A 16,132-nucleotide genomic window follows, 5' to 3' on the forward strand; every position below is an offset into this window, starting at 1 on the left:
CCCAAGTAGAATCCTTCCCTTGTTGCCTCGGAAGAGTCCCAATACGGACAGAAGGAAACATTTACAAAATGAAAATTTGATCAAAAAAAGCAGCGTTGAGCCCTTGAGAAATTCAAGTTAAGGCATTGTAATTACAAGGATCAAAAATCGTTGTTGGTGTTTTGATTGAGGAAGTTAGTGGAAACAATTCCTCCTAGTTCTACACTGGATTCATTTGGATATGGAGAGACTGTTAGGAGATTATTTCTCCTTACCTTCTCCCTTGGCCACTCCTTTCCCCCTTTATTTAATATTAACGGAGACACTGCTACATCGTGAGACAATCAAGTTGGGCATAATGTTTTGTGACAAATTATAGCTTGATAGCGGTTCCTAATGCTTATAAATTTCTGAGAAAGAGAACACTTTAGGAAAAATGTCAGGCAGTGTTTGAATAATAAATATAGTCAGGAACCATAACAACAAAGTGCCTTAGAGATTATTTAGTGATTACGTGCTGAAAACAAATGTCTTCAGGGGCCAAGCCCACTTAGGTATGAAACTATTAGAAAGTAGGAGAATGGAGAATCAACGCTGCCTAGAAGCATCCGGGTCAGGGAGAGGTTGCTGAAAACTGCAAAACCAGAGGCACCTCTAAGTACCTCAGGCCCGGAAGTGCTCATCTCACAGGTTTACAGAACCCAGGAAGATAACTTCCTATGAGTTTAGCTTTGAGGTTAGAGGTATTTCGTATTACCGTCACGTAATAGCCTTTGGAGAAAACTTTCAAAATCACCTCTACACTAGCTCAGGAACCTGCAATGGTTTCTTACTGCCCACTGCTTTAACTGGAATTCTTTAGAGTTTTAGGGTCATCAGTAGACGTCTTTCCTTCAACTTGCCAACCTCCACATAGATGAATTTCTCAGCTTCATGGTGGCCAAAGGAAAGAAGGAAGCATACCACTTCTCAGGAAAAACACAGCTTTCTTAGAAGTAAATATTTATTGAGTCAAATGCAGATTGTGATCTCAGATTTCAAAGATACGCTAGTGTTTCTTACACTATGGTTCAGTTTTCTAGACTTTGTTAAGGTTCAGCCTACTTTCCAGCGTTTCTTAAGGGGAGCTCAACTCGCATGTGTATAGGGCTGCCTCATACATTGTAAGATGCTCGTTGTACCCAGTCCCTGAGCACTGAAGTGCAGTAGCAATTACAACCTCTCCTTTTTGTAAGGGCCCACTATGATCTCACTCATTTCCAGATATGCCCTTTGAGAATGGTCCCTCCTAATGTTGGGAATCATTGAACCATATATGCCTGTACTTTACTACCCAGCTTATGCACAAGTATTGCCATTTTATTTTTAAAACTTAGCAAACTTTTTTTTTTTTTAAAGATTTCATTTATCTACTTGAGAGAGAGAGAGAGAAAACACAAACACACACAGGCAGGGGGAGGGGCAGAGGCAGAAGCAGATGCCCTGCTGAGTAGGGAGGCTGAAGTGGGACTTGATCTTGGGGCCCTGGGATCATGACTTGAACTGAAGGCAGGCGCCTAGCCCACTGAGCCACCCAGGTGCCCCAAAACTTAGCAAATTTTGTTCAGGCCCTATGTTGAGTTTTTCCATCTTTTGGCATGGCTTTGTCTCCACTTGGTAAGTCCTTATTCACATACCATATTGAAGAACTGAATTCAAGTCTTCCAGACTCTTAGTCTCTGATTTTCCTAGGAAACTTTCATTTGACACTCCTTTCTATGAGGACACATACAACAATATGCTAGGATATTATAGGTGCCAAGTGAATGAGTAAAAGCTTGTGGAAATAGGAAAGGACATTAATCTAGTTTTTAATGAAGACTTTGTTAGAAGAAAAAGGGAATGTTTGTTTCATTGAAAAGTGTCCAACTGCAAATTTTTAAATGGCACTTGGTAGTATATTTTAAAAACACATTGCTCTATTATCTATTTTCAGAGTAGTACTGAGTCTGTAGCTTCTGATACAGTACTGCTTTTTTTGGTCTCTTCTTGTTTGTTGAATGACTTTGGCCAAACTCATACACCATTAGTTCCTGGTTCTGGCCTCATTAGCATACATGTAGACTAGAGTTAGTTCTTCAAGTCCCATTCATAAGCAACAAGAGGGGGCATCTGGGTGGCACAGCCCCTCAAGGTAAGCATCCTGCTCTTGGTTTTGGCTCAGGTCATGATCTCAGGGTCCTGGGGTTGAGGCCCGTGTCAGGCCTGCTTGAATCTGCTTGAGATTCTCTCTCTCCGGTCTGTCCCTTCTGCTTGTGCTGTCTCTCTGTCTTAAATAAATACATCTTAAACTGCCCCTCCCCACCACACACAAAAATCAGAAGTAAAAAGAAAATTGATGGATCAGCTGAAATCATCACCAGTTGTGGAATAGTTTCTCTTACGTGCTTGCAGAGAAATCTTGTTTCATATAAAAATATGGTAATATTATAAAAATAATGACACTGGTATCAGAAAGACTAAGCCGTATAAATCCGTTGTTTGGATGGGAAAAGACCAATTGGTGAATAGGCTTGAATGTTGAATTGAAGAAATGTACTATTGAGAGGTAGAGATATATAAAATAAATTCACAAAATATTTAATTTTTCTTTTATTCATTATAACTTTTATGTAATGTAGCTCTGTTATAGGTGCTAAGACACAAACTGATAATCAGAGATTCTCAGGTGTTTAGACATTGCTCTGTTGACTTCTGGTGTTCCTTGCTGTGAAGGAGATGGCTGAGGCTACCCTAATTTTTGTTCCTTTGTACGTAAACTCTTTTTTTCTGTCTGTATCTTTGTTTTTTCTTTTTCTGTTTTAATTAAGATATTCCACTAGGCTACCTTTAGGCATAACATTTTGTTTTTTTCAACAGTTTTTTTCAGAAACAAAGTGAATCCTCTCAATTTGTAAGAGTAAATATGTTTGATCTCCCCCACTCCCAGCTCAGGAATAATTTTTCAGTGGTATGTTTGCTTATGATTCCAGTTCAGAAATGCCAGTTACTTGTAGATTGCATTTGTATTCTTTGTCCTTCTATCAATCAATATGCTTTGTTTTCATCTTGATCCTTTTTCTTCTGTGTTTGGAGAGCATCTCACACGTATATGCTAAAATACTAATTAGATTTTTTTTCTAGCTTTTCTTTATTGCCTCTCATATAGAATTTAAATCTTTGCTCTTATTGTATATTTGAATTCCCTTCCAACTTTTTCTTATTCAGTTTCTTTTTTGCTCTCAGCTGTTGTTTCCCACCTCATTTCTTGCTTTTAGAGGCTTTGTTTTTCCTTTCCCTCTCTTTCTTTTTTTAATTTTTTTCCCTCTGTCTTTTTCAATTTGGAATGTAAAGTTGATAATTTCCAAGTTTTTCTTCTGATTCCCAACGTAAGGCCACTATAGAAGGAAGCTTTCTCTCTCCCTTCATGTGGTGGTGTTCTTGCCTATGGCTCAAGAGCATCATCTTGGTCCTACACTGTTATTGACGTTTTTGATTTTCTTACCTCAACAGAAGAGGGACTTGTATAGGAATGGTACTGTTCACGCTTGTCAGAGTGAGCAAGTGCTCTGCATCGCTCTCACTTCCTCTAGGTGCTGATGGACTTTCCATCTACGTGTGAGGTAGGAGAATAGGTTGAAAGATTCAACCAAATTTATGAATGGTAGATCTTTCTGTTCTCAGAAGAGGTCTTCCTTTGCTGTTGTTTTTCAATCCTGTGACTATAACAAGGGGAGTGTGTCTGTGTGATTTGAAATGGTTTATAGTTTTTTGAGTTTTTTCAGGGAAAGTGGCAGTGGTGAGACTGTACTCTTGAGGGTTGTGCTGTTCCCACAGCCTCCTATTGCTGACCTTACCTTGTAGTATACAGTGCTCTACTTGACGTCGCCTTCCACTGCTGGCCACAAACATGAGACAACTGCCTTGAAGGAGGGTTAGCAGTGGGCTTGGAAGTCAGTAGTAGATGGAGCTCCTGAGGGTAGGTTTTTTTTTTTTTAAAAAGGAAATATAGAATGTGGTAGAGTGAGATGACTTACAGTCTTCCTACCTGGATCTCCTGCTGCAGAGGCCACAGCAAGCATCCAGCTACCAATTAACATTCTTTAGTTTCAGTCCAGGTGTAATGTTGTATCTCATTTAAACTTTACTTGGGATATATATTTCACTGGCAAGGCAAGGAGGGAGTACCAAGCTTACTGGTTAGTTGCTGTCAAGACTGAACCAAACTTTCTCCCTTTTGCTGCTTTCCTGTGCTATTAATTAGATTGCTCAGTCCATCTATCCCTGCTGTGCCCATCCAGGCTGTCAAATGCCTTGAAATCAGGTCACTTACTAGCCCTATCAAAACAATCCATTTTTTGTCGCACTTTACTAGCGTGGTTCTTCCTGAAAAGTATCTCTGGTGCTAATTATACATGTTTATTTGGGGGACTTCAGAATCAGGTAATCTCTCTGGCCTAGGCCTTAGATTCCACATTTGAATTTGTACCCTGGCTGCTTCTTTGGTCTCTGAAATTTGAGGACCACTGTCCAAGGGCCCTACTAGGTAAGTGATATCTAAATGAATATAAGCCAAATTCTTATAAAGATATTGGGTTCAGTTTACCTCCTTAGCTAGTAATTGCATGTTTTTCTTTTCTTTTCTTTTTTTTTTTTTTTTTAGGAAAGAGACTAAATGTAAATTTATAATAATAATGTGGAATTGTTACAGGGAGGGACAAATACAGAGGAAGTTGCCTACTTTTATTAGTTAAAAATTATCTTTAATGTTTAAAGGTATTCATAGTGTATTCTGTGGTAATCACATTTTTTCCGGTAAATGATCTTCTGGGGAAATTTATATTTCTGTAAGTGTTTTAGTCTCGCTGTGATTCTGATGTACATTGATTTTTGGTTCATCAAAAGAAATGTTTCAGACATAAAATAAGATAAAATAAAACAAAATTAAATAAACACAAAAAATTAGTTCCCCACACATTAGATTAAAAAGCACATACAAAAAGTGGAGAATGGTAGTGAAAAAAAATTGTTTTTAACAAAAAAGGGTATTTTGAACAGTGACTATAGTGTTAGAATTTACTGTTTTGTTTTGTTTTGTTTTTTTTTTAAATAGTAGCAGCAGTATAAGCTTCATACAGTCTAGTCTTAGAGCTAAACTCTAGTTTTTATTTTATTTTTTTAAGATTTTATTTATTTGAGAGAGCATAAATCTGGAAACAGAAGCTGTTCATAATATGTCTAAGGGTTTTAGATTTGCAAAATAAATTCTTGCCATTTTTGATAACTAAACTACCGTTGTGGTTATTTCCATTTTTGACCATAATTTTAGCCATCTCATAGTAGGAAGTTTTAATATTCTAATTTCTGCCTCTACTAGTCTGTGAATTTGGTAGAGGACCAAGGAGTGTTATATATTGTGTCACATATTGAAAAGTACATACGAAAATGTCGATTGTATTATATTTTCATTTTTAATGAGTTGAAATATTCTTATTTGAGCAAAGAGACAATAATTATTCAGTGATATTTCATTATGGCATATTACGATGATTCAAACTGAGATGGATATCATTTTAATATAATAGAGTTCCTAATTTTGTAATCAAGCCATAAGTGTTTGTATTATTATATGTAACATCCTTCAGCAAAGCTCAGTCCTTAGATAATTTTATAAGTATTCAACCAAATATTAATTAGTGCTTTGATGTGCTGTCATCTTGCTAGTGGCACAGTGCTGTTAATTAGATAAACTATGGCTATTGAGTGAAATTTTATGTTTTGACTAACATTTTGAATAGTTCAGTAAACCTCAAGTAACCGGGGGGCTCAGGGGATGAAATGTTTTTACTTTAGTTCAATTTTGTTGTTAAGTAAGGGTTTGTTTGGAATTGATAAAATATGCTAAGATGTATTAGTATTTTTTTTTATGAATTAAATTCAATTTCTCTCAATTTGATTTAATATCTCTCAATTTATGTCAGGGTCATTATAAAGGTAGAAAAACTAATTTTCTGACTGCTCCATTTTGGTCTTCCTGTTTAATTTCTGTATCCTTTCCCTGAATGATCAAATGTATTCTGTTATCTATATGATGTTGATTTAGAATCAATATTTCCGGCCCCGATTTCTTTTTCTTTCTGAGTTCCAGATCCATCTCAAAATGACTGCTAGATTCTCTTCACATGGTTATTCCACAGGCATTTCAAACTCAAAGTCAGTGTGATTAATTTAAATCCATCTCTCCCCAAACCTGTTCTTGCTCAGTGTACCACCACCTACGGCAAAGAGTGGGGAATCTTTCCTGAATCTTTTCTCTCACAGATCCTCACATACCAAGATCCACCAGTTGTAATGAGTACACTACCAAAATGTCTTTTGAATCTCTCCCTCTTCTACCCTATTTCCAAACTTTGGCTCTTTTTGGCTTCATTTTGTCTTTCCTGGATTGTGGCAAGAGACTTTTCTTGGATGTTCATCTAGTCAGGCAAGACCTGTAGTCTCCACTGGAAACCAGAATGCAAATCTGATCTGTTTACTCCCACTGTCAAAACCTTTCTGAGGCCTCAGGCTAGCAGGCCCTCTTGTCCTCATCAGCAGGAGCTCTCCCAGTACCCTTCCTCTACCTCTGTGTTTCAGTCAAGCAAGAGTTCTTTAATTACTGGACCTTCCCTTATATTCAGATTTGTGTACATTCTATTCCTTTGCCTTCCTCCTTTGTTGAGTTAGCTTCTGTTCTTCCTTTTAGTGTTTTCTTAGATGTTACTTTCTCAACTTGTGTCTGCACTGAAGCACCTTAACCAGGATTTGGTGTATAACCCGGAGACCTCTTTCACATACCTGAAACGTTTGATGACTCCCTGAGTCATTGTCTCTTACATACTTATATTCCTGTACTTGGCGCTTTCTTTTCCCAAATCTGTTCTCCCACTGTTTTCCTACCCTCTCAGATTTTCCATTGTGAGCTCAGGAGCACACATCCCTAGTAAACAAACTTATCTAAATCCTTAACCCATTATTGTCTTTACTACATTCTGTGGAGTAAGTGAAGTGCTTTCAGAAAAAGAATTTTATGGTCAAAAGTCAGGAAACCCTGAATTAATGGTTTCCCCATCACAATCTACATATGAATCCCCAGGATTGGGTGGGGGGTGCGGAGATATAGTATGGATCAGTTTCCACACAGTTTCCACACTTATATCTCACAGGGTGTTAACATCTTCACAGGTCTGTGCTCCACTAACTAGTTTTAAAGGAAACTTGGCTTTGAAACAAAAAACAGCAAATAAAAACTGAAACTCTTTGAGTGGAAGCTGCTCCTTCCTCCACCCTGCAAATTTTAGGGTATGGAGATTGCTGGTAGCCCACTTCCCCAGAGCCAGTTTTAGGCCACTGCTTCTCTGGCTTTGGTGTAATTATCCCTGCTCCTTTGGGACTCCTTTGAAGATCTTTTGAGGAATTTCTTATCATATGAAATTCAGCTCTACCAGATATAGTGAGCTGGGTTTTTTTCTCACCTACTTTTCCTATTCACTGGTAGTGGCTGCTTTTAGCACCATCTTGAGAAGGAATCCAAGACTGTGTTTTGGCTCATCAGGACCACTTCTGTTAGTTTATTATTCACTAATAATCCATTCATATCACTAATAATCCATTCTTCTTGATGGATTCAACATTATATATAGTGTATCACTTACCATCTCTGTGTTCTTCCATCTTCTACCATTTGTCCCTTGTCATTTACAAATCTCTCATTTGATCTTCCGTCTTCATTAAAGAGCTCTCTACCCCCACCAACTCTCCAGATAATTCTAAGTGACTTCAGCATCCACGTGGAAAACAGCAAACACAAGCCTCATAGTTTTCTAAACTTCCTGAGCTGCAGTGACCTTTTTCTGTAAGTTACTTTACATACTTGCTAAGACCTCCTAAAGTTCTAAAGTCTCAGTGTCTTCTTGGTCTTCTTTCTTTCCTTTTGCTACAATTGTTCTTAGCTGTTGTGGATATCTAATATTCTTTGATACCACCATGTTTTCCCAGCCACTTCAACCTTCTCTTGATATCTTTCCTTTCGTACCTCATCTGGAACTCTGAGCTTTTCTCATGAACATATTTTATTCCTTCTCCTCCCCTTATCCTTCCTTCCGTTGAATCAACCCAGCAAAACCTGAACTTTGCATGTGTTCAGTTCAGCTCCCTGCGGGTTCTTGTCCCTGGGGAGCTGACTATTGCTAAAGGTAATCACAGCCTTCCAGTCCAAACTCTTGAGTGGCAGGCACATAAGTCTCCCTTCAAGAAGTTTATAAACTTTTCAATCTTTACCCTTGAAGCCTTTCCTCTGCCATTCTGCTCCAATAGAGGGCAGACAAGTTTAACTTGAATGTGACTGGACTATCTCTACCATCACCTTCACATTTTCTGCATCATGTTTGTGAGATCGGACTTAGAATTCTCTTCACCCTAACTTGCCTTTGTTCATACCATCCTCCCTGCTTGGACCACTGTTCTAACCCTTGTGCTTCACCCACTGACAATCTGTGCTACAAAAACTCTTATATACCTTAAAGATTCATCTTCACGCCCACCCCACACACCCTCCCACACCATCCCCTCTTTGTAAGGGACTCCATCATTTGTATATACTTTAAATAGAAGTCCTGTTTTCCAATGCTGTCAGGATTGCGAGTTGAGCAATTAATTGAAACAGTTGATTAAAGCAAGAGTTAAAAAAAATTCATGTATACATGAAACATTTTATTTCGACTCAGAATGGAAATACATTTGTCAGTTGTCTCATGTATGGTCAAGGGATTTTTGTAGAGATGGGTACTTGAATGGAATTCATTGTTCCTTCATGAATACACTGAGTGCAGAATGCGTTTTCTAGATTTTCCGTTTCTCTAGATTTCTTAAGCCGTTTGTGTAGTAATCTGAGCATGGAATCCTAGGTTTGTATGTTTTTTCACCCCCACCATTCTTTTCAGTTGCATTGTCCATGCCTACTTCAATAATAGTTTGTTTTTCTTATAGAGACTTACCTTTATAAAGTCTTTCCAAGGCATTAAGTCATAGAAATAACAGTTTTTCTTTTTTACTTGTATTTTATTGGTTTGGTTTGTATAGCATTTAATTAAAGTATGTATTTATAATATACAGATGTGGTTTTGAACTTAAACTAAACTGATGGGAGCAGAGGTACTTCATGATCAGAATGTTGTAGGCATCAATGTTTACCAAGGGAATGGATATTATGTCAGTTAACCTGGCATGTTGGTTGAATGGGGGTTGGTTAAGAGAGTTTCTACTGTAATGACTTTTATTGCTTATGTCCCTTCATTACAATGTGAGCTCTTATAAGGCAAGGACTATATATATATATAAATTTATAATTTTTTAAAAAAATTGTATAACCTTCACCTGCAAAGAACCTAGTGTAAATATTCAGTATTTGTTTATTGGTGAAAAAACACATTTCTGTATAAGTCTTACTAAATTTCAGTAATTGGAAAGAACACTGGACTGAAAATCAACTAGTATAGACAAATCATTGGCTGAGGAACCAAACAGGCATTTGAATCCTTTCTTATTTGCATTTCTTGAGCAGATTACTTTTTTCTTATTCATTTGGGAAATGGAGATAACAACTGTCTTTGGGTTGTGTGAAGATTAAATGGATATGTAAAGTGTTTAGCGGGGTGCTTGACAAAGTAAGCGATCAACAAGTGCTAGTTTTCCTGATGGTGCTTATCACCAATGAGGAGAATGTGGGAATTCACTTGGTTTAACTTTTCCCATTAAGGGTCTTGAACTACATAATCTATCAGTTTCCTTCTAGTTCTAAATTCTCTTCTTATAAATAGTGGTTCATGTTTTGGATTTATATATTAACACATGTGGTTATTGCTTGATTTGTTACATTTATGGATTTTGATAGAGTAGGTAATTACTTAGGTGATCATAACCTTACACCTTGAAAAACAAAACTTTCAGACTTTAGAACATCAATTGTTAGTGAGTTGAACTCTAAAAATGTGTGAAGAACAGCTCAGCTCTACTAAGCACTGCCATACTATCTATATAAAAGCTAAGTAAGGTAGAAAGTAGAGAAGGATGCTCTGAGGAGATTGTTTGGAAGCATTAGCTTAGAAGAAGTGAGATAAGATTAAGCTCTGGAAACTAAATTTATGGATATATTTAACTTTTTGAACTGTAGATGTGTATTTGTTATAAATCTAGGTTTTAAGTTTTCATGTTGATCACATTTTCTTTCTGATTAAAAAATGGGGATAGAGTGAGAATGATGGAAACAGTGCTTTTTTGGAATGGCTCTGAGGATATTTTCCATTCTATGTCCCAAATTTTGGTTTGTTTAAAGAAGTAAGTGATTTAGCAGAATTCCTTTTAGCATTCATTCTACAGCTGATGCTTATACTTAGTTTTTATATTGCAGTTATCATTTAATATGGAAGAAGATGAGTTCTTTGGAGAAAAAGCGTTCCAGCGTTTTTGTGCAGAATTCATTAAACATTCACAGCAGATAGGTGATGGTTGGGAATGGAGAACTTCAAAGGTAAGAACAGAAATTTTTATTTTCTATTTTAATGAAGGTTTTTTTTGGCCATATAAAACCTCAGTAATTGAAACTAATGTGTGAAAGCTAGTTTGATTTAGTAAAAGGCTTAAATTGAAGAATATTTTAAAACAGATGTCCATTTTATTGTTTCAACTATATATACTCATTATAATTAGGCTAATGAAGTATTATCTAGAAAAGTCCTTAGGTGACCTGCTTTAATTTAATAGATAAGAATGCTTAGCATATTAATTATCTGAATGTAAACAGATGCTTCTGTGGTGCTTCAAACCATTTATTTACACTATTAATTTTCTTAGGAAAGTACTTTTGTCCAGAGAGTGGAAAGATAATCCTGAAACCAAACTATAGTCAAACAACCACAAATTCTGAAATATTAAGAAATGAATTAATTGAGAATTTCTTAATAATGTAAACACATTCCAAAGCATTCTTTCTTTTGGTTCTATTAAGTAATAATAATAATATAAAAGGCCTATGGATTTATCTCTTTCCACACATACACTTAGTAAGATTCCCTGCAAAAATCTCTTTAAAAGTTCCTTGAGATAATTTTCTGAAAGGATAAGTTTTCTCTATGTGATGTCTTAATCTGATTCCTAAAAAAGTGGTAATTCCCAATTTTCTGCTTATTGGCTCTGTTTGCTATATGAACTCTGAGATATGTGAATAGTTTTGAGCTGATTCCTTGATTCAGAGCTAAGCCAGGGAAATGCAGGTCTTGATCTGATCCACAGTATCACTGGAGAGAGAGGCCATGATTTCTCTTTTGTGCCAGCTAAGCTATCATGGGGGTGAGGTTCAGAGGGTATCATGGGAGACACCAGCTCCACTCTTTAAGTTAGTGGTTGGACAGTTCATAAGCCCCTATGGTATCTCCTGCTCCAGGATAACATGACTTTATTATTAGCACCTTTTATTAAGCTTTTTCCCGAGTGTTTTATAATTTTGTTTGCTATTATGTTTGAGTTTTTATTTATCTTTTATTGTCTTCATCGTAACTTAATATCAATGTTTCTGATATAGAATGATCTTTTTTTAAGAATTTATTTATTTATTCATTAGAGACACACACAGAGAGAGAGAGAGAGAGAGAGAGAGAGAGAGAGAGGCAGAGAGGCAGAGACACAGGCAGAGGGAGAAGCAGGCTCCATGCAGGGAGCCCGACGTGGGACTCGATCCTGGATCTCCAGGATCACGCCCTGGGCTGAAGGTGGCGCTAAACCACTGAGCCACCCAGGGATCCCCTGATATATAATGATTAAAAAAAAATGTATATTGGCTGTTAATTCATTGAAGGAATGTAGGTTTCTGATCTCTTTTGACTTGTAATAATTTATATGGTTATTCTTTTTTTTTTTAAAGATTTTATTTATTCATGAGAGACACAGAGAGAGAGGCAGAGACACAAGCAGAGGGAGAAGCAGGCTCCATGCAGGGAGCCCGAGACCCTGGGATCACTACCTGAGCCAAAGGCAGATGCTTAACCACTGAGCCACCCAGATACCCCAAGGAATTTTCTTTTGTCTTAAACTGGAGCTAGAATAATAGATACTCCAGTTACCATTTCAGTGATCTAGTAGAATAGGGGAGGAGAAGGTTAGGGAGGGAGCTGAGACTGTGTGTGTGTGTGTCTGTGTGCGCACACGCGCGCATGTGCGCGCGTGCACACACATTGGAGGGTGCTGGGGAAGGTCTCCAGGAGAGAGATTCATTAAATAATAAAAATATCTGTTAGAAATTTCTTCACTTGGGGATGCCTAGGTGGCTCAGTGGTTGAGCATCTGCCTTCAGTTTAGGGCGTGATCATGGAGTCCTGGGATTGAGTCCCACATTCGACTCCCTGCATGGAGCCTGCTTCTCTCTCTTCCTATGTCTCCGCCTCTGTCTTGGATGAATAAATAAATAAAATCTTAAAAAAAATTTCTTCACTGAATTTGTTGAAACTAGTGTGCCAAGAACTAGTTTCCAGGATTTGTTTTTATTCTTGTCTGGCTGGTGCCTCAGGGATGGATATGGCTATGTCTGGTTTCATATTTGTTGCCACTGCCTGCTGAGTTAGGAAAACTACCTACCCTGCAGAGTTAGAATTGTACCTTTAATTAAGGACAGGTTTTTTGTTGTTGTTGTTGTTATTGTTTTTTTTTTTTTTTTTTTTTAATGTGGGGATGAGCCCATAAATAGTACCAAAACAAAACACTGGGGAAAATCTTTGTAACCTTAGGGCAAGGACTACAGACTCAAAAGCCTTGGAGTCCAGGCATGGTAACATAAACGGATCAAGCTGCCGGGTACAAGACAATATGGACACTGAGTCCTAAGGCCTGTGGCTAAGCAGAATGTTTGTCTTCTTACCAGCTTAGGAACATGGACCCAAGGGTTACCAGACCTTTTAAGAAAAGTAAAATATTTTGGGGGGAGAAATCTCTAAATTTTCAAATATTGGTGACTAATTAATAAGAGTTTTCAAAAATAGGACCAAACCCAACATGCTAGTGGTATATAATATGGGAGTATGAGTGGCCAATTGATGATTTCTGGGTTGAGATGTGTGTGTGTGTGTGATATGACTGTGGTTTCTTACCAAGCGCTACCTCAGTGCGCACTATTGATCTGAATTAGTAAAGGGGGCTGTCAGCAAAGCAGATACCTCTCTTCTGAATTTTGAGAGGTTAGTATTTTTGCCACTTAATTTCTGCAGTGCTGTACCACTTTTGCGAAGGAAATTATGAATCAGTCACTTGCTTACTTCCTACAAACCTCAGTCTTTATCTCAGTCTTTTTGTGGGACTGTTTAGAGAGAATACCTATACGGTTGTTTTACTTTATAGGCTCCAGAAATTTATTTTATTTTATTAAAAAATAGTTATCTTGAGACATAATTGGGAAACAACAGTGCTGCACTTTGATGTTTTGACGTGTATAGAGAGACCTATGAACCTTCACTGTAGTCAAGAAAGTGAATGTATTACCCTTAAATGGTTGCTTGTAGATCTTGTAGTGCCTCCCTCTGCCCTTAAAAGTTATTTTTTTTCCTGAAAGTTATTTTTAAAAAGGATCTTGTTTATTCCTATATATAGAGCCTCCTTTAAAGAGTCATATGTTGTCAATCACACATTCAGATTTGTTTATAAATACCCCTCAGGAAGGTGGTATACTCTTGTTGAGAGCCATTGTTTAACAGAATGGTCTGTCAGATAGTAAAGATATTCATTAAGATCATGGACTTCAGAGTTAGACATGGCTACAAATCCTTGTTCTAGCATTTACCAGCTGGATTTTTGGACTTAGAGACTTAAGGTCCCCAAACTTCATTTTCTTTACCTGTAAAATAGGAATAAAAATAATACCCATCATACAGTTTGGTAGTTGTGTAGATTAAATGGGATTTACATTCAAAGAATTTAGTACAGTTTCTGACACATGGAAAGTCGTATTATGGTTATGATTTGTAGTTGGTTGTTTGAAATTTTCAATGTCTTTTATTGTAGAAATAATGCTATAAGTGAAATTTAGTTTTTTCTTTTTTTCAGAAAATACTGAAAAACTATTTAGCATCAAATATAATGTGCTGGTCTTTGGTGTATTATTCTGAGTCCTTCAGGATAAGAAGAGCAAAAGGTAGCAAATAATGATAAATGCAATTGCTTGAAATACAAGTATCTTTTTTTTTTTTTTTAGATATTATTTATTTATTTGAGGGAAAGAGAGCATGAGCCAGAGGGGTAGGGTGGTGGGGAGGGGCAGGGGGAGAGGGAAAAATGGATTCCATGCTGAGCAGGGAGCCCAATGCAGGGCTCCATCCTAGGATCCTGGTATCAGGACCTGAGCTGAAAGCAGCCACTTAACTGACTGAGCCATCCAGGCACCTCTGAAATACAAGTATCTTAAATGCATCAGTTCATAATGTGAGAGAGAGAGAGAGAGAGAGAGAGAGAGAGAGAGAGAGAATAACAAATACAGGATAGAGTGGAGTAGAAGGGTTTGCTAACTCATTGAATATTTTTGATTTGAAAATTGTTAGTCAAAAGAAAAGAAATAAGCATTTACCTTACCTTTCCTGTATTATCTGTGTTTCATGGTAACTAAATATACTAATTTGATAAGGGAACTTTTCCCCCCAGAATTCCATCTAATAAATGTAGAAAGGATGGTAGAATTAGAAAATCACTACTTTTCAATCCCTAATGAAATGAATTAGGTGACAGTAATCAGTGGATGAAACTATTAGGTAAAAGGTTGATGGGGAATTTACAAAGAAGAGATTTAACTATCATCACCTGAACCTACTGATTAATCATGGTATTACTAAAAATAGTACATCTAGATAATATATAGTTGCTCAAGTTTTATAACAGAAATCACAGAGCATTATCCATTAAATACTCTTGCCCGAAATGTTGAGCCTGAATAGAATCAATTAGGAAGTCAAGTGATAGAGAACCAAGTTAATTGATACCACAGGAAACAAATAGAGAAATACAGAAATCTAAAGATCTACTGACCCAATTTACTTAAAAAGTTAATGGTTAGGTAAAGACATGAGGAGAGTATTGCACCTCTATCTGTTATTGAGGACCAAGGTAGTTTTGTTTGTAAAATAACCTTTCTGGGAGTGCCTGGGTGGCTCAGTTAAGTGTCTGACTCTTGATTTTGGCTCAGGTCATAATCTCAGGGTCGTAAGATCTAGTCCCGTGTTGGGCTCTGTGCTGAGTGTGGAGCCTGCTTTAGGTTGTCTCTCCTGGGACGCCTGGGTGACTCAGTGGTTGAGTGTCTGCCTTTGGCTCAGGTCATGATCCCGGCGTCCTGGGATTGAGTCTCACATCAGGCTAACCTCAGGGAGTCTGCTTCTCCCCCTGTCTGTCTCTGCCTCTCTCTGTGTCTCTCATGAATAAATAAATAAAATCTTAAAAAAATATATAGATTATCTCTCTCTCTCCCTCTGCACCTGCCACCTGTTCCCGACTCTCTTAAAAAAAAAAAAAAAAAAACCTTTCTGGGAAGAGGGGACCAGTGTGCAGCTCAGGTTATATGTGAGTCAACATGGGAGGATGATGACCAGCAGGCTGATTCAGAGTCATAGGTCCACTGACCATGTACTTGGATGTTTTGTATGAAAGTTTCTAAGTCCTTATGTTTCTTTTCTGAATTTATCATATTGACCTTTTGAGGATCGGTGACAGTTTTTGGACTGACAACAATTAGTTCTTGAACTGGCAGCAGCTCAGACCATATTTTGAGCAGTACTACTCTAGGTTAAAAGAAATTCAAGAGACGTAACCTAATGTAATTTGTGAACCTTATTTGGATCCTGACTCAAACAAATCAGCTGTAAAAGGATCTTTTTAAAGACAACTAGGGATATTTGATTATGGAGTAGAAGTATAAAGTGACACCAATTTAGCTTAACAAAATAAAAAACAAATCAGGGATAGGAGACGGAAATGTGGCAAAATCTTGTTATGTACTGAATATGGGTAATATATATATAGGTTTGAATTTGATAGTATTCTCTTTTGTGTATTTTACACATGCTTCCTTTTC

General features: G+C 37.2%; 1 protein-coding gene across 2 annotated transcripts in view; it reads left to right on the forward strand.

The window, feature by feature from the left end:
• The window catches only part of ATG10 (autophagy related 10), a 213,127-nt gene that overhangs the window by 1,102 nt on the left and 195,893 nt on the right, over nt 1-16,132 (forward strand). Inside the window, exons 1-2 of one of the 2 annotated variants that reach the window (XM_055342227.1) lie at nt 3,349-3,620; nt 10,445-10,564. In XM_055342227.1, coding sequence (XP_055198202.1) covers nt 3,597-3,620; nt 10,445-10,564 — 144 coding nt within the window. In that variant the 5' untranslated portion in view covers nt 3,349-3,596. Of the gene's footprint in view, nt 1-3,348; nt 3,621-10,444; nt 10,565-16,132 lie in introns of those variants that run through there. The other variant, XM_055342228.1, reaches the window with a different exon arrangement.

The sequence above is a fragment of the Nyctereutes procyonoides genome, unplaced genomic scaffold (genome assembly GCF_905146905.1).
Source record: "Nyctereutes procyonoides isolate TBG_1078 unplaced genomic scaffold, NYPRO_anot_genome, whole genome shotgun sequence".
In the NCBI taxonomy this organism is placed as follows: domain Eukaryota; kingdom Metazoa; phylum Chordata; class Mammalia; order Carnivora; family Canidae; genus Nyctereutes; species Nyctereutes procyonoides.